General features: G+C 37.3%; 1 protein-coding gene across 2 annotated transcripts in view; it reads right to left on the reverse strand.

The window, feature by feature from the left end:
* ndst2b (N-deacetylase/N-sulfotransferase (heparan glucosaminyl) 2b) overlaps window positions 1-25,699 on the reverse strand; it is a 56,787-nt gene that overhangs the window by 2,879 nt on the left and 28,209 nt on the right. For both annotated transcript variants that reach the window (XM_083555877.1, XM_083555876.1), the window contains 12 exons: window positions 5,606-6,938; window positions 4,802-4,889; window positions 4,526-4,680; window positions 4,189-4,374; window positions 3,459-3,587; window positions 3,118-3,300; window positions 2,859-2,955; window positions 2,370-2,493; window positions 1,480-1,654; window positions 1,174-1,344; window positions 343-449; window positions 118-220 (listed from right to left, as the gene is read on the reverse strand). In XM_083555877.1, coding sequence (XP_083412003.1) covers window positions 118-220; window positions 343-449; window positions 1,174-1,344; window positions 1,480-1,654; window positions 2,370-2,493; window positions 2,859-2,955; window positions 3,118-3,300; window positions 3,459-3,587; window positions 4,189-4,374; window positions 4,526-4,680; window positions 4,802-4,889; window positions 5,606-6,628 — 2,541 coding nt within the window. In that variant the 5' untranslated portion in view covers window positions 6,629-6,938. The remainder of the gene's footprint in view (window positions 1-117; window positions 221-342; window positions 450-1,173; window positions 1,345-1,479; window positions 1,655-2,369; window positions 2,494-2,858; window positions 2,956-3,117; window positions 3,301-3,458; window positions 3,588-4,188; window positions 4,375-4,525; window positions 4,681-4,801; window positions 4,890-5,605; window positions 6,939-25,699) is intronic.

Below are 25,699 nucleotides of genomic sequence, written 5' to 3' on the forward strand. Positions count from 1 at the left end.
AATGAATAAATGAGTTGGTGTAATAAAACAGTCATATTCCAAATTAATGTCTTTGTAAAAAGCTTCCTAGACATGAGGGTGGATATAAAGTATTTATGCAGGAGAAGTGAACATTACCTCTGGGCTCATATCGGGGTATTTCCTGCCTTTGCTCTTGCCCAGGCAGCGTGTTCGGCCTGCATCCAGTCTCTGACACCAGAAGCCTTTGCTTTCATCAAAACTAAACACACACACACACACACACACACACACACACACACACAGTAAATGGCTTTAGAGTACGCTTAAAATGATTTCAAATGTGAAAAAATGTCATGAGTAGCACTAATTAGTAGTTCTTACATGAGGGCCTGAGTATAGTTAAAAGGTGTAACTCCCAGAAACTTTTGTACGATGTCCATCACCTGCACTGGCTTGGACCGCAGCTGGAGTCCATCAACAATCAAAAGCTACAAAAAGACCAGCGAAAGGCAAGTCATGCGAAACCAACCATCACTAAAAAAAAAAAAAAGAAGCGTTTATTTTATTGTTTTATTTTTTTAAAAGAGACCTCTTTGCCAGCCTACATGACAAATCACAAACTACATGCACACTAATAAGCGAATAATCTATGGTCATGTAAACAGTACATCAAATTAAGGCTGTACTTGTGTTTCATCATTTCCTCATTCTAATACATTTAAGAAAAAAAAACAAGGCTTTTGCCCCAGTCATGAAGTTATACTACACATGTATATCAATGAGCTGATATCTTACTGTTTTTGCTTTTATCTGCATATGTAAAGAAAAATCCAGAAGAAAAGGCTCAATGGATTAACAGAGACAAATAAAACAGAAATATGAGTGTATTGGAACAAAAAAAAACTTATTTAACATCACTTTAACACACAAATTCTGATATGGTAGATAATAAATAGAAATGAACTGGACTAGAAATACACATTTAATCTGGTTTACATGGGACAACACAGTTTTCAGTTGCATCTCAAATTGTATTGCGGATGATACACAGGATCACAGCAACAGATTATTATTTTATTTTTTTATCAGAAATGTCTGATGCAGATGATTTTTGCCAAATTATTATGCATCCAGTGTGTGCAGTGTGTGTGTGTGTGTGTGTGTGTGTGTGTGTGTGTGTGTGTGTGTGTGTGTGTGTGTGTGTGTGTGTACCTGAGTGGACTGGTAGTAATGGAGCCAGCGCTCCAAATGGCTGCTGTAGTATCCTGGCTGCAGGCAGCGGCGGTGCAGATTGAGCAGCGCAGCAGGAGAGGAGGAACCTGCAGCGATCACCTGCTGGAATGTGTAGTTTAGAGCCACAGGATCCTGGTGAGCCCTCTGATGCTGCACAGGCAGAGACACAAGTGTTTGCACGAGTCACAGAGCAGAAAAAAAAAAACCAAACACTGCAGGTGTGGATGCAGAACGGCTGTGCACACTCGTGGGTACAGACACACACAGACACACACACACACACACCTGGTACCAGGAGTATGCTCTATCAGCTGGGTTGATGAGGATGGTTATGATTTTGGCTCTGGGCAGCAGTGCTGCGGCTCTCTTTGGGACAGCCTCAGTGTCAAAATAATTAGCACTCTTCTCAAATAGAAAGTCTGTGCTCACATTAGAGGGCACTGGGAAAAAGTCCATGTACCTGAAGCAGAAAAAGGCACTAAAATTATTCCACATGCCAGCAATTTTTTATTTTTTTAAAGGGCACAATATGTAAGGCAGATATCATTGAAGTCATGCCCTGGGATCTCACTCCTTTCTGGAAAGAAAACGTTCTAGGATTTTTGGAGGACATTTCCATTTTTTATTTAATTTTATTTAATTTTATTTATTTATTTATTTATAGGAATGACAGCTATCCGTCACTGAAACACCCTGAATACCCTTACTTTTGAAGTCTAGTATAAGAAAATCTTTCCTCTGCTGATTTATTGTTTTCAAAATAGTCCAATCAATTCCCTCACATCTATTGTTCTATTGTTCTAAGTTTGTTTATCTTTAGGATACAATAAAGAAGGAAAAGAAGTGTATCTTATGGCCACAAGACATTTCATGTTTTATAGACCCCTTATCATGTCCACAAATTTCATTAATAAGTGGTCCCACTCCCCTGTGAACATCACTGTACAACCTGTATAATATGGGCAAAAAAGAATGTCAAGGATTTTGTAAAACAATCAGTTATATACAATGTATTCTGATAACAAAATATGCTCAAATTTTTTCAGTATCTTAATAAGCCACTGAAGTTTTTATTTCCCCAGGATCCTACGAATGCAGTATATCCCTTATATATCATTAATTGCAAAGTATTGAAACAGAAAAACAATAACTTGGGGAAGTGAATCTGTGGTTACCAATCAATTCCACGCAAGTAGTTTGATCCACTAAAGAACTGCACCTCCTCAAACGTAGCAGGGCTGAATGAACTGGCAGTGATGGCAGGATGGAGAGAAAGAAAGGCATGTAGAGCAGCTGACCCTGGTGATGAAGGAAACATTTTAATACATGAATTTGCGCGGGTTGAGTGATGAACTCGGTGCACAATATCTCTTACAATATAGCAAATTGCTTTCAAATAAATAAATAATTTTTTTTGCAAAAAACAATCTTGAATATTGTGCAGTCCAAGCATTTTAGTATAAATCTATATACAATAAGCTTCCACTTGATTTATCACCTGATTGTGATCATTTCTATAATTGATCACAATATCGGTACTGTCATATTGCCCTGCCCTTTCATGCATTAATAAGTGTAAGTAAACACATCATTAATATTCATTAAACTACTTAGACATCTAGATATTATTTTGATATGTATTAAGGAGTTTTGATAAGCATTACCTGTTTTCTGGGGCCCAATAACCAAAAATTTGGGCAGCCTATCACATGTCTTCTCTTTTGACCAGATGTCTTTATGCCTCTTATCGTGACAAGGATTCTACGGGCAAAAAAATCTGATTATAATCTAAAAACATACAAAAAATTAATTACTCGGTATTGTTTAATCTGAGGGTAAAGCACAACATTCACATGCACAGTGCACAATACAGAAGTTCTGATATTTATAAGATTAAGGAGTGGATTGTGTAATAGCACAAACCTGCCACAGGGGGTCTCTTTCATCAGGGAAGATGTGGAAGTATTTCTCAGCCAGGCGTATAGGTGGTAGAGTCTGTAAGCGCAGGCGAGTCCAGCACTGCACAAACTTTACCAGAGACTCAAAAGTGTACAGACCCAGGCGATCATTACCATAGTTAGAGAGATGGGTCATGAAAATACTGACCTGAGAACAGGAAAAGGAGGAGTAATGCTTTGATAAGTAAGGCTTAAAGACATTTATTTATGTTATTGTGTGTGTGTGTGTGTGTGTGGGGGTGTGTGTGTGTGTGTGTGTGTGTGTGTGTGTGTGTGTGTATGTGTGTGTGTGTGTTTGTGTCTGACCGGATTGAGAAGCACAGTAAGGAACAGCTCTCCACCCCGAATGCTTTTGTCTAGTTCTTGAGGGCCTCCTGGGTAATCCTTATAGAAGATAGTGTGTGTGAAGAGCCCACATGTCTGCCGTGGGAGGACCTGAGAAAAAAAAAATAGCCTGGGTCATTCTGTACCATTTCAACACTGTTAAAACAACACTGTTTTTAAATGTTTCAGATTTTGTTCACTTTTTTATTGCTTTTGACCTATAACCAAACTCTATTAAGTATTTTTGATTAATGCTAACATCACATTTTTACATTTAAAGATAAATTAACATAGTTAAGAAATTTTCTATTATAAAAACATCTTAACCAGGAAGCTTAAGTTGTTGTATCCTAATGTTTAAGATTTGCTATCTCCAAAAATATTACTCCCAGAAATATTTCTGTGACCTATTTCCAAAGCAGATCAAAATAAAAGTATAAGAAAATATATAATTTTTATTTTTATTTTTTATGTTCCATTATTATTATTATTATTATTATTATTATTATTATTATTATTATTATTATTATTATCTCTACTTATTGTTTAGTCGTTGAACAAAAATGTATAATGTTTTTGTGCCTTATCTAATAATACGTTGATTTTTCATTGAGACTACATACAACTTCTCTTTTTGCTTACATGCTACACTTATAGAAATTAATTATAAGAAATTGTTATGTGACTTCACATCATGTCCTATGTGAGAAACCTTTATGTCGCTGTGAATAAAGCCTCTGCGGAAGCGGGCAGGTCTGAGGTGTGGATACTCCTCTGTACTGGTCACTGAAATGCCCCACACATTCTTCCAGGCCAGATAGAGCTGGTTGTGTACTGGGTAAACACCTGAGTGGTGAGGGGCCACAGCATAACCCATGTCAGTGGGAATGCCATGTTCCTACAGACAGAAAAAAAAAAGTAAATGGTTGAAGTCAGAAAGAAAGCTAGCAGAAGAGAAGTATAAACTTGAGAAAAGCATGATACTGATTTAAGAGAATATGACATGAGTTTAGGAAATGGTGGTGTTTGTGAATGTGGTTGGTGCTTACCTGAGCAAACTGTTTATTAAGTCTCATCTGATCTGCAAGCACACTAACATTATGAAAGAGGTGCGGCTGCATGTGGCTCCACATGTGAGGAAACCACCAGAATTCCTGCCTGTGTCTAAGCAAGGTGTTGTCACCTTCATCCTCCTCATCTGTACCTGAACAATACATATATATGTGCAAAAATAAATTAAAACCTTATGACAAAATAAACTAAGCAAATATGTAACACACAAATAATCGTAATCTTACATGACTCTTAATTCTGTTATGACATACCTGTATGGAAAAATTTTCCGGAAAAGCCCAAGTTGAAAGTGAAATTGGGGACCAGAGCACGGAGTTTAGTCTGGGTGTGAAGCAGCGCCTAAAAAAAACCCTGCCATTATCACACACTGACAAAGTGAATGTGACACTTGCTAAAGGGGAGCTGCTGTTAGAGGATTTGATACAACACTCATCAGGAAATGTATCTGAGGAGGTGTACAAAATGGTAGATACAAAATGCCATAGATGGAATAAAGGAGAATAATCTTAAAACAGAGACTAAAAAATCTGTTAGATTTAAAGAGTCTTAAAATCTCATATCCATATTAAATCACATTAAATTGATTAGGCAATGTATTAATGCTCTAATCATTAGCCATTCAGTCATCAAATATTAAAGTTCAAATGACATGAAAACATTTGTGAAACTATGCAGTAGATGTGTCATTACATATGACCTAATTAGTCATGCAAAATAGGTCAAAAGCTATTTATATTTTCTCTTAGTTTAAAAATAGTAAAATCACACCCAATTGCTACATGTTTCATGACATCTGGGAGAGTATTGGGTCAAAACAGTGCTTACTGCTCCATTTTGTATACTTGAGCTAAAAGATATCTGAGACTAGTAGACTAGTGCTGTTCTGAATGATCAGGGGGAAAGGACTGCCTTTTATCCCACCCGGAAAACAGAGCCAATTATTATGCTCTCTCAGACTACCATGCACAGGGTGGCCAGTCATCTATTAAACTAGTGTGTACTATTAAGCCCATTACATAGTAAATACATTCAAGAGTATTGGCCTTTATTCTCACCTCCACATCAGCTACCTTCATGCGTGTCCCCTCCTTCCCAACAAAGATGTCATCCACATCTACAAGCAGGAATCGTTCCAGAGATAGGCTCAGCCTCCTGCCTGTCAAATAGCCAACCGCATCCACAAACAGCAGTTTATGCAGCCAAAAGGAGAGACTTGCACCAAAGAGCACACGCTGGATTCCATCATGAAGACCCAGGTCTTGTATTACAGTAGCCAACAGCACCCTCTGAAGAATGGAATGTGTGGATAACTCAGCAGGCCTGGGGCTGGCCAGCAGTACAGGCTCGTAAGTGCTGTGGTTTGACAGGAAAGTTGTCCAGTTATCAGCAGGGAGTGAGCCAGGTTCAAGTTCACTGGGCCGAGTGATGTAGAGTAGTGGAGCAGCCGGGTTAATCCTATAGTCCCACAGTGGAAGATTGGAACGCAGGAAAAGTGGGAATCCTCTGAGCTGGGCACTAGATGGAGAGTTTTCATTGGCACGATAGAAACCAATGATGCCCACACCATAGTCCTGGCAGTACTTATCTAATAGCTGCCTGTTCCAGGAGTCCAGGTTGACATACTTGAGCAGATTTTCATAGATGATTAAAGCATAGCGGCCTTTGCCCCGCCAGGCCAGTGCAGGCATGTCACCTTTTCCCGGGGCAATTTCAGTGTGGTACCTAAAGCGGCTAGACTCCAAGATGGCCACAATCTCCTGACCCAGCTGTGAGTAAATGCTCTCAATGAACAGTAGCACCACAGGTTCAATGCGTGAAGTGTCTAGCTTCCTTGATGCCTGCCATCTATGATTCAGCTCAGAGGGCAGGAAAGGAGGAGCTCGTTGGCTAACAGTGATGGGAGCTGCAGTCACACATTCCCCCAGTGGCAGAGGAGGGGCTTCCTTGATCTTAGGACCACCACTGACATGGTAGGCCAGGTAGGCCATGGACAGCAGGCAGAAGAGTATAAGTGCCAAAACCAGACGGTGTAGGCCCTGCTGGCGCACAGCACGAGTTAACTTCCTCACACCAGCCATGGCTAGCAGGGCCAGGATTTTAGGGAGAGCACCTAACAATCTTGAGGAAGAGAAAGAACCAGTCTTGGTCTAAGACACAGACATTGCGTCTAGGTGACCATGGCACCCATAGCTAGCGACAGCTTTGCCGCTCCTCCTTTTTTCCCCTGGATACAGAAAACAGATTTATGAAAGCACCCCAAGCTCCAGATGTTAAAAGATCAGTCTATTGGATGTCTGCTTCTTTTTTATCTATGTTCTTCTGGTGGGTCATTCATCTGATTGAACAATGGATACATTGATGAAGCTAAAGATGCACAGCGCTGGTGGCCTGGTAACAGAAAGAGGGAAAGATTGAGGAGGAGGGGATGAGAATATGAAAAACAGAGAGAAAAGTGAAGCAAATACAAAATGTAACCATTATTACAGAGCCCATTTAGAAAATATTATTATACGTAATAATATTCTAGTCTAACACAAGACATGGAATTAAATGATAATGTGTACACACCCACATGTAATAATAATAATAATGTCTCTCTGCTTCTGGAACGCTGCACTACTGACTTTTTATGATCGTATTCTTGAGCATTACAATACATTATTGCTGATTCTTTTTAAATGTTTTCCAAATATGCTCATATGTAAAAAATAAAAAAAATAAAAAAAATAAAATAACCCCAGATTAGAAATGTTCAACCTGCGATGTTAGTATTATATATTCTATTCACCTGTGTAGAGAAAAGATCATAGATTGTGGCCTAAAATTAAAGTCTATCTGAATTTAAATTGAAACTTTAATTCAAATCAGTGATAAAATGTAGACACGGTTTAATTTTAGGTCTGCTTGGCATAAGATGTAATTCGGACTAAAAGCTGATAAATATAGTAACCTCAGTAGGTAGTTTCACTCTCCCAACCTTCCTGGTGCTAAAAGCCTGCCTGCGTCTTTCCCCTGAGAACATGGCAACATACCAAGGCAACTCTGGCCCCTCACAGGGAAATGAGAGTGGGCCATCTGCTGAGTTTTCCACTGGATTACACACATGGGCACACACACGATGACTTGCGGCTTGTCAGTGCCTTTTTAAAGTCTCAAAATAACTTCACTTCTGATAATTTCTTAATGATCATCTAACATATAGGCAGATGTGATTAAAAAAATATATACAAGAATCTTTAGCAGGCAATAGGTGTACCAATGAAGGTGTTAATACCACAGAAAGTGTGATACAGTATGATGCACTCTGCATCATGATGCACTACTGTGGCGAAATCCAATGCCTTGAAAAAGAAGAGGAGCATTCTCTAAATGGGAGTTATGTAATATTAAAAGAAGTGAAGTTTGCTCCAGAAGTTGCATCAAGGTCTCGTAGTAAGAAAATCTCATCCCGTACTTCTGAAACGTGGCATAAGCCTGAAACATTAAGCACAACTGTCTTTGATATGATATTTTTAATCTCTAAAAACCATAGCAAGACGAATTAGGGTGTATATACATGACGCCATTTAGTCAGCAGCGTACATTTATGCCTGGGCTCATACTCAGGTAAATACAGTTACAGAGTTCCCATCCTCCCTGTTCTCAGGAGTGATGTGTAATGACTCAGAACACTATCATGGTGTGCATAACAGAAGCAGCCACTTTAATAAAAGTGTAATGCTACTTGTAGCCACACTGTGGCACAAGGGTCCTAGACTGCTGCTCCATTGAACCAAATACAATCAGTTCAGCTTGGGGAGAGTCGGTGGCATAGAAGAATACCTGCAGACTTGTTATCCTAAAATAATGCAAGACAACACTCACATTTCCAATTGAGTGTTTCTCCTGGCTACTGCATGAAGTGTGATTTTCTCCTGTGTGTCATTTTTCTCCAATCTATTTATCTGTTCTATTCTCCCAGAGCGAGACAGACACACAGGAATCTGTCTGTATGAGTGTTGGATGCCATCAGCACTCTGAAATATCTCCTCTGATTTAAAGATAGACAGGAGGTGTAAGATACCCTTTAGTGCAAACATAATATTCAGGTAATGTAAGGACAGCAAACTGTATACAGATAAGACAGCCAGCAAAGCTGGTTTTACACACTTTAGTGATAGATCTTGACACACTGCCATTTATTAAGCTACGAGGCTGGCACAAACCTATACTAATTGCTAGGTAAATTATTATCTATGTGTTTCACTAGAATTTACCCAAAATACATTTATTGTTTTTCTATCACAAGCTGTTATAAGTATTCAGAAGAGGAACACCAAAAAATGTATTTGGAATTTTTCCCTCACAGATGTTATTTGATCTGATACTAACAAAAGTAATAGTTTATCTTATGTCATCTTCTAGTTTAAACTCTTGCTTTAATAATGCAATACCAAAAAAACAAAAGCACAGGAATGTCCAGTATAGAAAGCTAAATGCTTTTTAAAAAAATCCTGTATATGTAAACTGTTCACTGTTAACAAAGATTTAACATTAAATATCTATTACAGAGGAGCTAATTAGAAAACAGTACTGTCTGTTTAACCTCTGTATATTTCTGATCTGTTTTTGAATGTTGCAAATAAATAAAAAGAAACAGATTTTCCTTTTAATTTTTAAAACTCTAAGAAATATTGTGTTTCTGTATTACAATCTGTTGTCTTGTCAACACATTGTGGTCCTGTCAGCACACTTGTACATGTACTAATGCTACAGGATCAACATGCTGGAACTTGACTGAGCATCTACACATCTACAGTACGCACCCAAGACTTTTTAAAAGGCTGGTCATTAGCAGTTCCATCAATCATTAGCTGCCGATCTGGTTGTGTCACCAAATTGCTTACAACAGTAAACTTGTGCATGAAAACCTTACTTCTGTCCACTATGACTTTTTGAAAAAACACTGGGGGTTCCCACCATGTTTTACCACAAGTCATTCTAGCAAACTTTATAGCCCCTTATTATGTTAAACCTTTGGGCAGCAGGCTTTGACACGTTCTTTAAATACAGCAAATGTCAGCATGAGTTCATCTTTTAGACACAGGGGCCCTTTCAAAGGCTCTTACAGATGTCTGGTAGAAGCAGGACTGTGTTGTGTCACAGCCTGGATTAGAAATCTGAACGAAGAAGAGAGGACTATACTATAAGTTTATATCCTCACTTTGTTTCAAGCAAATTCAGCACGTAATCTTGATACATTTCTGTTCAATATATTATCTTTATTTTAACTGTCTTGACACATGATCACAGTGCTTTATATTATATTGGTGTGAATAAAAAATTAAGCCAAAAAATGTTGTTGTATTTTCCTGTAGCTATTTATTTATCTACCTTTTCAATCTATAATCCACTTTATTGTAATTAGTAAATACAGTCTGTCATTTAAAGTCAGATTTGATTATTCTAGCAGGTAGGAATTGTTGCTTATGCAATGACTTAAGCTGTGTTTATGCATTTATTGTGTTTAAAATGGGTGCCTTTATCTGGCTTCCACCAAATTCACTGTTTACCTTGAAAAACCACACCTTGCGCTAAAGCAACACCCTTACTGTTGTTGCTGTGTAGTCATCATGTAATGTTATCCAAAGATATAAACTACATCAAGATTTCTAAGATCTGGGCCCTTGGCTCAATTTTAAAATATTAGCTCTTAGGGAATTCCCTTTGACACAAAACGTTTTGGAAGATGAGAGACGGATCCCCTGTGTCCAAGGATCACTAGGAGATGCAGGCTCTAAGTCAGCCTACCTCTAAGAGGCTGCTGATAACGCTATAATCCCTAAAAATTTTGATCGTGTGTACATTTGAAGCTCTTTTAAAGTTATTCTTTTTGAACTATAAATGTGGATTAATCTATCCCACAGTTCTGCACACGGCGATGTCCCAGACTTTGAATGCCTCATACCCTCAGAACTGCTCTTTGCACAACACAACCTTATAAAACTGAAGTCAGGAGATGTCTTCCACACAGGAGAGAGGGTTATTGCAGCCTTTTTGTCTTCTCTGATGCAAAGCTGCTCAAAGATAATCTCCCTCATTTACCAAGAATAAATATTTAACAATGAAGGATTTGGGTTAAATAGCACTTCATTAGCTCAGAGATCAGTTTCTGAACGGTGCCTATGAAAAGGGAGCCAGGGGTACAAAAGAGCGAAGGAAGGGGATGAAAGGACAGTGAGAGTAAATATTAGGCGGGAAAGAAAGAGCTGCAATGTGTATGCTTGAATGAGAGAGACAGAAAGTGTTGTTTAGCAGCCTATTTAAAAGGGAATGAGGTTAGGTTGGGAGTATAAGGGAGAAGCAAGTAAGGGAATGTGTGAGTTTAACCCGGAGAGTGCAGGCTATTGTCACTTCCTTCCCAAGCAGGATGTGTTGCCATAATCTGACTGTTAATGTCAAAACATTTCCATTCCTCTGGAGAAAAATGACTCCTAGTGCCCCTTAAACAAATGGCTCTTCTTCATTAGAGCTCCTGCTGCTGCTAACCATCTAGACACACACACAAACACACAGTGACTAAGCGCTTTGCACTGGGGTGCATCCTCCCACTTAATGTGCAGTGTTCTTTGGATGTTCCAATGAATATCACTATTTGCATTTTTGTCAAAGAAATTGTTATTCAGTCTTTAGTCTAAATTGCATTTAAGCCATTACCCATTACAAAGCACTATATTTAAAGTAGCTCTGTGAAATAAGTGCATTCCTTAACACTGCACAGACCTAGTTATATACTCATGTAGGTAGTATTATTTGGATATCAAACGAAATTTCATAGTATAACATTGTCATGTTTACACAGGAATCAACACAAAAGTACAGTTTTCAGAATACATAAAACTCCACTATATACACTCTTACATTCACATTCAGCCAATTACTGATTGCATACACTGGGTCTCAAATGCAATCACAGACACTCCTATATGTTCACATGTAATTACAAAGTTTAACTCTGGGTTGATTTTTACCAGACAAGCCTTTGTTTATTAATTGCTATCCTGGATATGAATCTGTTTCTGGTTTTCTGAAATAGTGTTCTTATGTTTTTTTTGTTGATCCTCAGCCTTTTGAGTCTCATTCTCATTTTGATTTCCCGGATTATTAAAAACCTGTCAAACTGCATTTGTTGCCTTGTTTGTCTGACAAGCATTTTAAAGCTGACATCAGTATGTTGGACTCAACCTAATTTCACTGATGCTGGCCGCACACCTCTCTATATTCTTGTGACTTAAGTGCTATATCATTTCTGTTTGCATTTTCTTTATTCAACATTCCCAGAAATACAATCCAAAATATGACAAGCAGAACAGAAATATCATGTGACTTAAGTGCTATATCAATTTTGTTGTTGACTTGAAAAACATATCAGTGAACCATTACTCTATATTACACATTTAGACCAGACAGAAACAAGTATTATAAACTCAGAAATGATAGAAGGTCTCTTGAGGATCTTTCAGCAGCAGGCGATCAGTTGCTCTGCCAGCATGTTCACAGGCAAACCTCGAGTCAAGGTCATAGAACGCTGTATTTATGGCTTTACACAGTTTAAACCTGATTTCTTTTCTAGTCTGTGATCATTACAGTTATTGGTCAAAGTAAAATGGCCAGCAAAAAAAACACCCTAAACTCTTGTCAGGTCTAGTTTGCAAAACCCTCTCTCACACAACACACACACACACACACACACACACACACACACACACACAAACACAAACACACACACACACACACACACACACACACACACACACACACACACACACACACACACACAAACAGTTATTAAGCGCTGTCACTACTCATTACCCACAAAGAATTCCTGACAGACTCTCTCTTCTTTCTTTTTTCCTTCCCTTTCCATTGTCCTGAACACAATTTAAACACAACTTACAAATATTTACACATATTCAGGCTGCCAGTACACAGTGTGAACAAAAATAGCAAAAACATTCTTTGTCAGGCACAGGATCATATAAGGTTTAAGACAGGATTGGGATCTATGTGGCATGTGACTCAAAACATCCACCAGAACACATGGGGGCCCTGCAACAATCCTGCCTATCAATCAGGCTATTTCTAAATGAGGTTTTTAAAGGGATCAGAAAGTATGGTGGTGACTAAGTGTCAGAGATAGAAAGACTGATAGAAGTAAAAACACAGAAAGCCATGAGATTGAATGAGATATATACTACTTACACACACGTTTCATATATACATATATACACATACATACAGTACATACACACACACACACATGCACACACACTGTATATATATATATATATATATATATATATATATATATATATATATATATATATATATATATATATATATATATATATATATACAGAAATTCTTAGAGAATATACAGTGGTACCTCAGAATACGAATTAAATTCGTTCCGGAACACAATTCGCACTCTGAAATATTCGTATTCTGATACGAATTTCCCCATAAGGAATAAAGTGGGATAATTTTTTCCGAACGACCCCAAAAATTATTGTATACATAAAAATACAACCAATATGCACTAATATTATTTAGTTTTTAGCATTTAATAATAGTGCGTTAACATCCAAAGGAGGACAACATTGTCTTTACTGAGTACTTTACCTTTGAGAAGAGTGAATGCTGGCATGATGGATGACGTTCCGAGGAGAAGGAGGGAGAATTATTGTTTGGGAGGAGACGAATCTCCTTCCACTATAATATCGGGCAGACCCGAATCACTGTTATCACTTATTTTTCTCTTTTTTTATACACTTTTTTTTTTACACTCAGTGTATGCGATACTGTTCAGTGATGACTATTAACGTAACAGAGACACAGCGGTAAACACAGCACTACGACAGTGCTCTCTCTACGAATTGAAGACGCTAACTGAGGGTTGAGATGCGTAGGAGAGCATGGTGACGTGGTACAGAAGAACCATCTTCCCTTTGAATTTTAGCCCACGAGATTTGGATGATTTGTATTCTATATTTTTATTTATAAACCGATAAGAACATTATCATAAATTTCGATTCGTATTCTGAATTATACGTATTTGGGGGCATTCGTATTTAGAGGTACCACTGTATAGAAACATTCTTGATACTGAACATAAAATGTAAAAAAAATCCATAACAATCGCATTAGCCGTTAGCTAATTCCTGGTTAGCAGCTAGCGCTAGGGATTTTTTTTGCGTTTTCATGCAAGCGCAAAACAAAACTTATTTCCGGTACAGAGCAAGTAGCCACATACACATTCTGCTAACTATAGTTTTTTTTTTGTTGTTGTTGTTTTCCCAATCCCTGGCATTGTTGTGCATGTTTTCAAGTTTAATTATTATAATAATAAAAAATCCGCTCAAAGTGCGAGGCGGAGACTAAACAAACTTGTGATCTGCCAATTAATATGTTCCTAAGTAAACTCAGATTTTAACAGATTTTTAACACGAGTGTGTGTGTGCATGTGTGTGTGTGTATGTATAAATGTTTTTATATTAGGACTGTCAATCAATTAAAATATTTAATTGGATTAATCGCATGATTGTCATGAGTTAATTTGGGATTAATCCCAATTTAATCTTAATCTGATTTTTATCTATTCTACGTGTACCCTAAATTTATACTTTTTTAGATTTTTTTATAACTTTTACAAGTTTTTAATACTCTAATCAACATGGGCATGGACAAATATGGATGCTTTATGCAAATGTATGTTTATTATTAGTAAAACCAAACTTAACGTAGAGCATGAATACAAACTATTCTTGTAAATGTTTTAAAGAAATTATGGTGTTTTAAATTACGTAAATCATCAGGACACCAAACGGATCTTTTGCTATGTTTCCACACGGACGGTTTTAATTGCCAGATGTGTGCGTCATCAGTAAAACAAATGTTTGTTAAAAAATTATTTTTCACTAAAAATATATTTTTTTATAATAATTATCTTTTTTATCAATCTTTTTTTTTGTCGGGAATAAATGTGTGCTTCCTTTTTAATATTTAATTATAATTGTAATAAAAATGGTCAAAATGCATGCTGCATTAATGCGTTAATAAAATTAGTGCATATTGTCCGCACACACACACACACACACACACACACACACACACACACACACACACACACACACACACACACACACACACAGTATCTCACAAAACACATCTCACATTTCTGCAACCATTTTAGTATGTCTTCTCAAGGGACAATAATTAAGAGTAGTCAATGTGCAGATTGTATAGCAGTATAGATCTACTGTCCTCTGAAAATAACTCAACATACAGCCGTTATTGTCAAAATAACTGCCAACAAAGGTGAGTACACCCTAAGTGATAACAGCTGTACATCATGTAACTATGCAAAGCCACATGTCCTACTTATAATTTTTATGTTTTTGACTGTTTGACAGGACCATACAAATTTGTGTTTCTTGTATTAGAGCAGTTAAAATTTGGTACTTTTAGAACAATTCTTTTATACTGACCACTGGATGTTCAACATGGCACCTCATGGCAGAGAATTCTCTTGAGGATTTGAGAATTAGAATTGTTGCTCTCCACAATGATGGCCGAGCTATAAGAAGATTACTAACACCCTGAAACTGAAAACATTGCAGTACAGTGGCCAGGGCCATAAAGAGGTTTTCCAAGACGGGTTCCACTCAGAACAGACCTCGCAATGGTCGATCAAAGAAGTTAAGTGCTCGTGCTGTGCGTCAGGTACAAAAGCTGGCTTCAAAAAACAGACGCATGAGTGCTGCCAGCATTGCTTAAAAGGTAGCTGCAGCGGGAGGTCTGCTTGTCAGTGCTCAGACCATACTCCGAACACTGCAACAAGTCGGTTTGCATGGCCATCGTCCCAGAAGGAAGCTTCTTCTAAACTGGATCAAAAGAAAGCCCGCAAACAGTTTGCTGAAGCAATCTGTCCAAGAGCATGAATTACTGGAACCATGTCCTGTGGTCTGATGAGACTAAGATAAACTTGTTTGGCTCAGATGGTGTTCATGTATGGCAATGTCCTGGTAAGGAGACCAAAAAAATTGTGATTTGCCTACAGTCAAGCATGGCGGTGGTAGCATCATGGTCTGGGGCTGCATGAGCGCTGCTGGTACTGGGGAGCTACGGTTTATTGAGGGAAACATGGATTCCAACATGTATTGTGACATTCTGAAGCAGAAGATGATGCCTGATGACGTCAGTAACCCAAACACACCATTAAGATGACAACTACCTTGCTAAAGGTGAGGTGATGTAGTGGCCAGGTATGTCTCCAGACCTGAACCCTATTGAGCACCTGTGGGGCATCCTCAATCGGAAGGCGAAGAAGCTTCATGTGTTTTACATCCAGCAGTATCGTGATGTCATTATGGATGAGTGAAAGAGGATCCCAGCAACAACCTGTGAATTCCATGCCCAGGAGGATAAAGGCAAATTAGGTTTTTCTATAATTATTGATTATTATATAAAGATAATTTACCATGGTTATTGCTAATCAAATACAGTGTAAACCTAAAGGCCACACATTGAATTTAGGGAATACAAAAAAAAAAATGGGAAGACAATAATAAAACAGAATAAGAAAAAGAAAGGGAAATGCTAGCAAATTGTGTAGAGAAAAGTGTATGGGTGAAAAAAACCTTTGGCTTTAGAAGGCTGAATGCAATTCTGTGTGTCTTTGTGTTTTGGAATGTCACACACTCGACTTTATATCCCCTAACAATGGGGAGGAATAGAGGCCAGTATTGTGGTGCACCCTGGGTAATTGTTTATGCTCTCGCACTATGAGTTCTGCACAGCCAGGGACTCAGAAATAAAAAGAGAAGCCGATGGCACTGATGAAAAACTACAAGGAAATGAAGGAATCCTAATAGGAAATTCTCTCAGGACCTGAATACATTAAGACTCACTGAAAAACAGTTACAGTGTACAATGTAAATTAAAGGCAAGTTGGATGTTTTCCAGCTTGAGTTATTAGCTACTGTACCTAAAGATCCCGCAGCCGTGAAGCCAATTTTATTTGAATGTTAAGTCTGGGACTTTGTCAAGTGATAATGTTTTAGAGAGTTTTAAAGCTCTTCCTTTCACAGCAAACATTTTAACAAGCCATAAATGTCAAGCATTGCAATTTGTTACAACATTACCACAGATAAACGCAGCTATAAAACATTCACTGTAATACATATTATAAACCTAACATTCGCCGAGTGGCCTTACCACACGTGAATGCTGGGAGCTGCTCGTTTTGGAGGGAAAATGATACTGGTACATTCCATTCAAATTAAAATTCCATCTGTGAAGAAAATGGGAGTAAGAGCATACAGCAGCATCTAGATTTAGTATAAGGCAAAAAGCAGATGAATAAAAAGAAATGAATATTTATAGAAAAGCAAACAGATGACAGCTCAACCTCGTGCTTATATGGGCTTTTAATTCAAAACCACACCTGAAAGCATCATTCATCTGTTCTTGCCATTGCAGAAAACGATCGATGCCAGAGTTTCAGAAAGAGCACTTCATGACAGTTTGATTACAGAAAATGATTTGGCCATAAGCTATTGTTCTCTCCTCTTCATCTAGATGCCAAAGAATCTCCTTCATTAAAAACAATTGATTTCCTTTTGAGACAAAGGGGTGGAAAAAGGTCCAGACTACAGCAGTGCTGAATGTTAAAGAGCAGTGGGGGAAAAGCAGAAACAGGCCCATTATCACGGCTCGGCTACATCAGTGGATTGGGATCTCTGGCCATTCAGCACACTAGGAGAATTCAAATCACAGCTTTGTTAACAGACAGTATTTGAAGGTCAGTGCTTTATGGGGATAAAATGAAAAAGAAAAGCATTGAAAAATGAACCAGCTCTAAATGGTGAGCCTTTGAAAACATGCTTACTTTCATTACTTATAGCTGAGTGTGAGAGGATTAGCATGCAGCATTTGAAGACTATTGACTATCACCAGTGTTGGGCAGTAACGCGTTACTTTTTACAGCAACTAATACTGTAACGCGTTACTTTTAAAAATAAAGTAACTCCGTTACCGTATGGTGCGTTACCCGTTACTTTAATAAATTAATTAATTTCGGCTGAAGTGTAGACTACAGCCTAACCTGCTTACAGCAGCGTCGCATTGTAGGATTGGTGGATGAACCACTGTAAACAGGAAGAAGACGCACTGTGGGCGTGTCTCCGTTTATTCAGGTCTGTGCGGCAGTAATGGCGAGTCGAGGCGAGAGCAAGACGAGTTTCTCAAAGTGGAAATATGCTCATTATTTCACTTTAGTTGAGTATATAGACAAAAACTTTTAAGTCAAATGTAAGTTGTGTCTTTCTGGTTCAAAGCTCGTGTCTACTGCGACTCCAATCTGTTGATGCTGCTCCAGGACCTCCATGCCTGAGGAGCTAGTAGCTAGTAGCTAGAAGCTAACCCGGTGTCCTACATTGTGGATAGTTTTCATACTTCAGCTGAGAAAGGAACATTTTAAGGCTCAACACAACAACAGAAGCCACTTTAGTTTTTGATTGTGAATATATTATTCAGCTTGTTTTGTTATTTATTTCAGAAATCCTTGTTATATATTCTGCTCTGACTTTAATAAAATAGTGTTTAAAAACGACTTTGTGTTTAAGTCAGTTTTGTGTTTGTAGACCATAACACATAAAAGGGCATTAATGGGAACATTAAAGAAGGTTCTTTAAAAAAGTAACTAAAAAGTTACTTTTAACAGTAACGCATTACTTTTTGGTGTAAATAATCAACAAAGTAACGGAGTTACTTTTGAATGAAGTAACGAGTAACTGTAACTAGTTACTATTTTTTAGTAACGAGCACAACACTGACTAGCACATTGTCTTCACACAAATGATTGCTTAGTCCATTTTTACATGGTTTGTTAGTGAGCATACTGTATGCGCTCATATTCTTTCAGTTAGTCTGTATTATATTCTTTCAGTAGTAGTAATTATGTTTGGTTACTAATCATGTCACAAGAATAGCATATTCAATTTATATTACTATATATTTTAATTACAATATGCAAAAAAACAAATTGAGTTGCACTAATTTAAGCAAATTTCTATTTTTGTTTTGTTTTAATATATCACACTAGTACATAATTTATGGAAAAAATCCACTCCCTGATAGACATGAGAGGGGCAATGGTTCTTTCGCATGGTGCAAGCTTCTGCAATACCAGTACATCATCCTCTGGACATTTGGATACCAGATCATTTCTTAAAAAGGTTATTAAATGTAACCTCTTTGAGATCTTGTGATATATAGGTTCTGATGAATATGTTGCGACTCTAATTCCAGTGATACACAAAAGCTACTAAAACTTTAAAGATTGTTTTATACCAACGTTTTTATACCAATTGTTTTTCAGTGGCCAGATATTAATCCTGGTTGATAATACAACATACATTGGACATTAACAGTTGTTTTTTTTTAATAATCAATTGATTTATTTTTTTATGGTTACAACCTAAAGATTAAAATGCAAGGATTAATTGGGAAAAAAAATGGGATGTTTCCAGACAGTTGCACTGTATTTTACATTTGAGCAATAAACATGCTGTTATGCTTTGTGGTACCCAAATGCTATTCAGGATCAGCTGACAATGATTTTGGACTAAAATAGAAAGAGCAAAAGATCCATGCCACTTTGGTAGTGGGCTTGTTATTGATGCCATCTGACAGACGCTTCAGTCAGAAAAGACTGCTCAAAAGTCTTTCAAAAGCATTGAACCGTTAGATTACGTTGTAAATGGTAGACATTGGTACATAAGTTTGTAAATTGTGGTCAGAAGTGAACAATCAATGACTGATAAGGGGACAATGTAAGGAATAAGGGGACATAGTAAGGAAAACAAAATAGCAACTAAAAATGTCAGGACAGGAGCGTGATCATTCTGTCAGCAAGAACAGTGCATCCACAACTGTGGAAATGGCAGAAAAAAGTGATATGATCAGATGAGTCATCCTTCACCATACTCTTGACAAGTGGGTGAGTGCCTCATACAGGCCTGAGTGCTTGACTCCTACGCTGTGGATCTATTATTCTGTGGAGGGCATGCATTTCTGCTGGCATGATTTAGGTTCATATCCCCATAAGAACAAATGAACACCAAATGTTGAAGTATTGTGTGTAGCATCACACCATGTCTCACACCAAGACCTTAATTAATTTCATATTAAAAAGTGTCTCATTCCACACTGGCCATCAAGAGGCCTTCAGAAGCATGTTTAATTCAAGCCCACACTGCTATTGTTTTAGGTTTAATGTCTTTTTTTTGAGCAAGACATAAGAAGAATAAAGTCTATAAATCTATTCAAATCTCAAAAGCATGTTGTGTACTTTATTTTATTTAATAAGAAAAAGGAATCTTGTAGAATCTTTGCTAAGGTGCATTTAAGCATCATGTTGGCCTGAAGATGTATTTCATCTAATGTCTCACGAGTCCGTATATGTAATGGAAATTTACAAGACAGAAAAAGTTACAAATACCTTCATCAATATGGTGAACCAGCTATAATGAAATATCAATGAAATGCTGAATAGCTCCTGTGCAGAGACTAAAGGCCCCCCACTGAGGATGAATTGGATGAAAGTTGAGAGAAAAGAATTGTCAATTAAAAGGGCAGTTCTCAGTAGGCGTTGGTCCCTGTGCTGCTGTCAGAATCTAGAGAGAGCAAACACAATATGTACTGAAGGCATTTTTCATCAAAACAAGTGTCATGAGGCTGACGATCAGCCCAAGAGACTTTTCGAAATGTGATCTGCTCAAGTGTGAGATGGCTTTTGCCACAGGGACAGAAGGGAGAACTGACAGTTTAAGTATACCATAGACTTCGCTTTTATGTTAGCAATTAAAAAAAGGGAGATTTACACCATAGTTTATAGTACATTATATGCCATTGACAACAGTGGCCATTTAGTATTTCACATATACTGTAGTCAGTTAGGACTTTTTGCTTAAGGTTAAGAAGTCTGGCATGCCCTCTAATCTACTGTAATTTCACAATGGACATTCTCTCAAAGCAGCTTTAAAGAACTTAATAATTGAAGGGAATGAAAAAAAAAACTGGTCAAAGTGATACCTTCCATATTCACTTGTATATAGTAAAAATAAAAATAAAATAACCATGAATGCTGCAGGGACCTGGACCATGTGGGGCAGGAAACACTTGAGGATATGATATGAGGAGAAAAACAAAGGCAGGACACTTTTACACCCGTCAGCTCAGATTCTGGTGAAGGCATGGGTTATGCTCTACTCTGCACAATTCACTTTCATAATCAGATATTAACCAATTATGCAATATTCTCTGCCACAAGATTAGATAATCGAGGGGAGAGGAATGTCCTGCTAGCTCAGGAAAGTCAGAATTTCTGTCTTTGTTTTCCAGTTTGTACAAGGGCTGATTGGCCATGACTAAAATGACAGTCACTCAGTATCTCCAACATTAAGTCACAATTATTCAATGCTTTAATATTTTATAATTTTAATCTACAAAAGATCTTTGTACTTTCCTTCAGATGTATGAAAAAAATGCCTGAGAGCAAAATCCAATTATCTAACTGACTTCAGAGAGATTAGTTAGTGTTTGAATTTGGTATTCAACTGTATCTGGAGATAAAGATATTACTGTTATCTGTACTCTGATCTATTGTCAGATTTTTTTTTACAGTAACACAAATCAGCTTTTTTTTTTTTTTTTTTTTTTCCCATTTTCTCCATAATATGGCCATTTCCCACCCACCTGCCAGTTCTGCCTAATTATACAACAGCTATTGGAAGGTGAGGGTTTGCATATACTTTCTCTAAAAGAGTGAATCTTTCAGAATTTCTGTCCATGCTGTCACAGTGCAGCATAGAAACATGCTCAGGAGAAAGCTCTATTCACCCAGTTCTATATACTTGAGCTCAATGACACCTATGATTGGCTATTGTCACTTCATTAAGACAGGAGAAAACTATGTCATCCTTCCCAAACTGAGTGATGGGCCAATTTAGCCTTCTTGTACTCCAGGCCACTGATGGCTATAGTATTTTCAAGATTCAAACACCTATAAGGTGTACACTTTTCTGCTGTACTGCCAAAAGATTATGGTGATTGCCAGAATCTATCAGAAGAAAATATATCCTAGATGGTACAGCAGTCTTTTGCAGTGAACTATATAAAACACACATTCATGCAAAAAAATCACAACTACTGCCAATTTACTGTGGCCAATCAATGTTTTAGAAAACCTACCCAGAATACCCAGAAAAATCAATCACCAGAAAGTCCAAGTAGGATCTAAAATTCTACTCTTACATTTTTATGCCCTGTCTAATGGATCAAATCTCTATGAACTTTTACAAACTCCCCCACTGCCTCCACTTTATCTCCTGTCACTGATTCATGTCTGTAGAGAATTTGTTAACAGTGCACACACTGTGCAAAAGGCCAAACAGTCCTGCCCTCCTATTTCACTCAGAGTACGCTAGAGTAATGACCCCTGTTGAGACTGGAGAGACACGTTCTCTGAATTCAGCTCACTGCCCACTTCTGCAGGAGGCACAGAAACCCAGCAACTTTTACTCAGGGTCTGGTGTGTTGTGGAGTTAAAGTACTATTATATTTGAAAGTAACTTCTATTAACGCAGGAGTTAAAAGTTAATCGAAAGTTTAACTACATAGTCACGTAGTTTAATAGTTTATGAGTCCTGTTCAATGCAATATTTATACCCCCTGAAGCTGATGTGACATAAAGGTCAGAATTAACCCTTTATTTTAAATTCCAACAATGCAAATTGATCTAGAGCAAAATTGAGAATGGCCATCACATAAGAGAGGATTGATGCTAACACATTACTGGCATCACAGAGCAGCTTAAGTCTGTCTCCATGACAACACTGAGAAGGGTGCTCCTGTAGCAGAGCACCAGGGGTTCTCCATCTTTTTGAAAAATCGGACATTTAATGCAATCGAGAGGGAGACGCATACAAAATCAATCTGATCCATTTGGGATGCATTCCTTCTCTCTGTTCACATCTAGAAATATTGAAGTCAATTATTAATGTGGTGTGTGGTAATGGCCCCCATCGTCTAGAGAACAAGAGACACAATAGATACTGTCACATCCAATAGACCAGCATTTAATGAGAAAATTAACTGATGTGAAACCAGTCATAGGCGATCGGTAATGATTCACATCCACTAAGATGTGTTCAAGCCTCAAACCTTTAGCGCTGACCTTTTTTTTAGTTAGAATTTTTAGGTAGCTGTGAAATTTCACACTAACACTTTGTGTACATCTGCCACAGTGTGAACTACTCTTTTTTTTCCCCTTCATTTTTACACTTTGTTCTAAACATCTGCCCTAAAACAGTCTGTTCCTAAAACCCACTTTACATCGAGCCTTTTGCAAGTGAATTAGAATAACATAATGAATTGCATAAAAACATGACAGTACGGGTCTAAGGCTACAGATTACGTCTTCTGTCACCTTTTTAGGTGGATGTGTTACAGTAAAAAGAAGCACAGGTTCTACTGGGCAAAAACAGGAATCTGAGGCTACAGTGGGCATAAGCTCATCCAAACTGGCAGGTCTGGACAGGTTTAAGCATTGCTTGGTTTGATGAGTCATGATTTCTGCTTTGGCATGCAGATGGTAGGGTCATAATATGACAAAAACATAATTAATCTATGTACTTAACCTGACTTGTGAAATATATAGTACTACCTCTAGCATAATAATATACCATGTCAAAAAATTCAAGTCACCTCAAACTGGTTTCATGAACATTACAATGAGTTCCACAAACTTCAGTGCATTTCCAGTTACCAGATCTGATCCAGTAGAGCACTCTGAAATGAGGTATAACAGATGATTTGCAGCATTAATGAGCACCTGACAAATCTGCAGCAATTATGTAATTAAATTATGGTAACATGGAGCAAAATCTCAAAAAAATGTGTCTAAAACCTTGTGGAATCAACAGCACAAAAAACCCAAAAGCTGTTCTAAGATCAAAGCAAGGTCTTTATAGTATAGTATAGTATTCCTAATAAAATAACTCATGTGTATATTAGTATTTGTATTATGTTTTATGGTTAATAACTTGTCTTGTATATTTTAGCACTTACTAGATAATAAATAAAAATGTATATAAAGAGGAGACAAATAAATGGAATAAATAAAAGAGAAATTAGACCAAGATCAAACCCAGCTTCATTGCATTTGCAGTGTATAACATACTGTGCAGTTAGATATGTAGAACTGAATGAGTTAGTGAAAACCATGAGGAATAAAGCTAAGCCTTGCTGTTTCACGTTTGTCAACCAGCAAAACCTCCAAGTAACAATGCAAAACATGTAATCTTTAACAAATCTAACTGTAAATCTAACCACACAACTGGGATTCTTTTACCTTGTACTCTTTAACACTGCATATTAAAAGAAAATAAGTATAAAAGAAGAAAAAAGGTAAGAAATATTAACAAGTGTATTATGTTCATTAACCTGAATAATTTGCTAAGCAGAAGTGATAAATGACTAAATAAATGGACCATGACAACAATAAGAGTGCAACATGTTACTACCAAGGAGAGATCACTTTATAACAGTGTAACTAAAATGAAAAGAAAAAAAAGAAGTCAGTGGTGAAAAATATATAATTTAACTGCATCAAAATAAGTAGTAAATAACTGCAGAAATAAAGTTAAAATGAACCACCAAATACACCAAATACAAGTTACACTTCAGTCATATGTAAAAATAGAGACTGTTAAAAAAATTAATGATTAAATGATTTTAATGATCATTAAATTATAACATCCACCAAGGAGTTCAGCATGAAAGTAAACAGAAATTCACTTCCTTTAAAGTATCTCTTGCCATTACATTAGCCTTTAATAAAATGCCCTAGTGCCCTTTGAAGAGGAATCTGAAGAAGCTGTTTCCCTTCATCAGCAACGTTTGAAGATCTTGGCTCACCTGTCTCCCAAAATTCTCACTGCACAAAAGCACACAGGCCTAGTGCTCTTAATTGCACTTGCTCTTACTGTTTTAAGAGTTGCTTATCTGTGGGAATGTCCTGCAATTATTTCTTATCAAGGTGGGCTTGACTCATTCGCTAATAATATACTTGGGTTCCGCTCTCAAAGATAGACAAAGACACAATGAGAAATGAGCACTTTAGAAAGCGCAAGTCAGACTGATTGGTATGATTCACTCCACCATGTGCTTGAGCTGATTGGCCCTATTTTACTGATTATGAATCATAGGGAGGAAAGAAAACAGGAAATATTCTTAAAGATCTGTCCAATAGTGTGTGTGTGGGCTTTTATGCTTTTGGAGCACATGCTGGGATATTCACAAATAGTCTTTGCAGCATGGTCTTTGAAAGGTTTTTTTTTTTTTTACATGAAAGGCTTTTTGGACACCAGCATGATGCCCATGTACCTGTTACATGCTTACATTATTTATACTGGTTTATCAGCTAGTACTCTGGTAAGTGCAGTAACCAAATCTATGGGTTAATACGGTTCTATTTTTTCACTCAGACACATAGGTATAGTTACATGTGAATAGTGAACTGATTTACTCACAAAATGAGCAATAAGTATAGTATTATATGAAAATATTAAACAGGCTAAAATACAATGTATATATACACACACACACACACACATCTAAAGAACCATTTGATTGTAAGTGTATTGTGCATTTCTACATAAACTCAGGTACTTTCTTTCTCAGTTCGACAAACTAATTGCACCACCCTCAGTACAGATTTTAACGCACTAACGTGTGCCAAGTGTTTTACACAGGTACAAATATTAGCCCACTGCCAATATTAGCAAATTAGTGCATAATCACAAGATAATAAGTACAACACAAGCTAACAGTATTCTCTACTCTCAAAGTGTTCTCTAAGCTGTAACTGTCACCATAGAAATAACACAATCAGTGTGGGGTTGATGAAACATTTGTCAGCAGTCTGAGCTCACATTAGTCTGAACTGGAGGCAGCCCTTTTTATTATGCAGGACAAAAATGAACTTTTAGTTCTTAGCAAAAGCAAAATGAACGATATTGTGATATAATTTTCATAGAGCATAAGAA

This window comes from Silurus aristotelis (assembly GCF_946808225.1).
Source record: "Silurus aristotelis genome assembly, chromosome: 12".
Classification (NCBI taxonomy): domain Eukaryota; kingdom Metazoa; phylum Chordata; class Actinopteri; order Siluriformes; family Siluridae; genus Silurus; species Silurus aristotelis.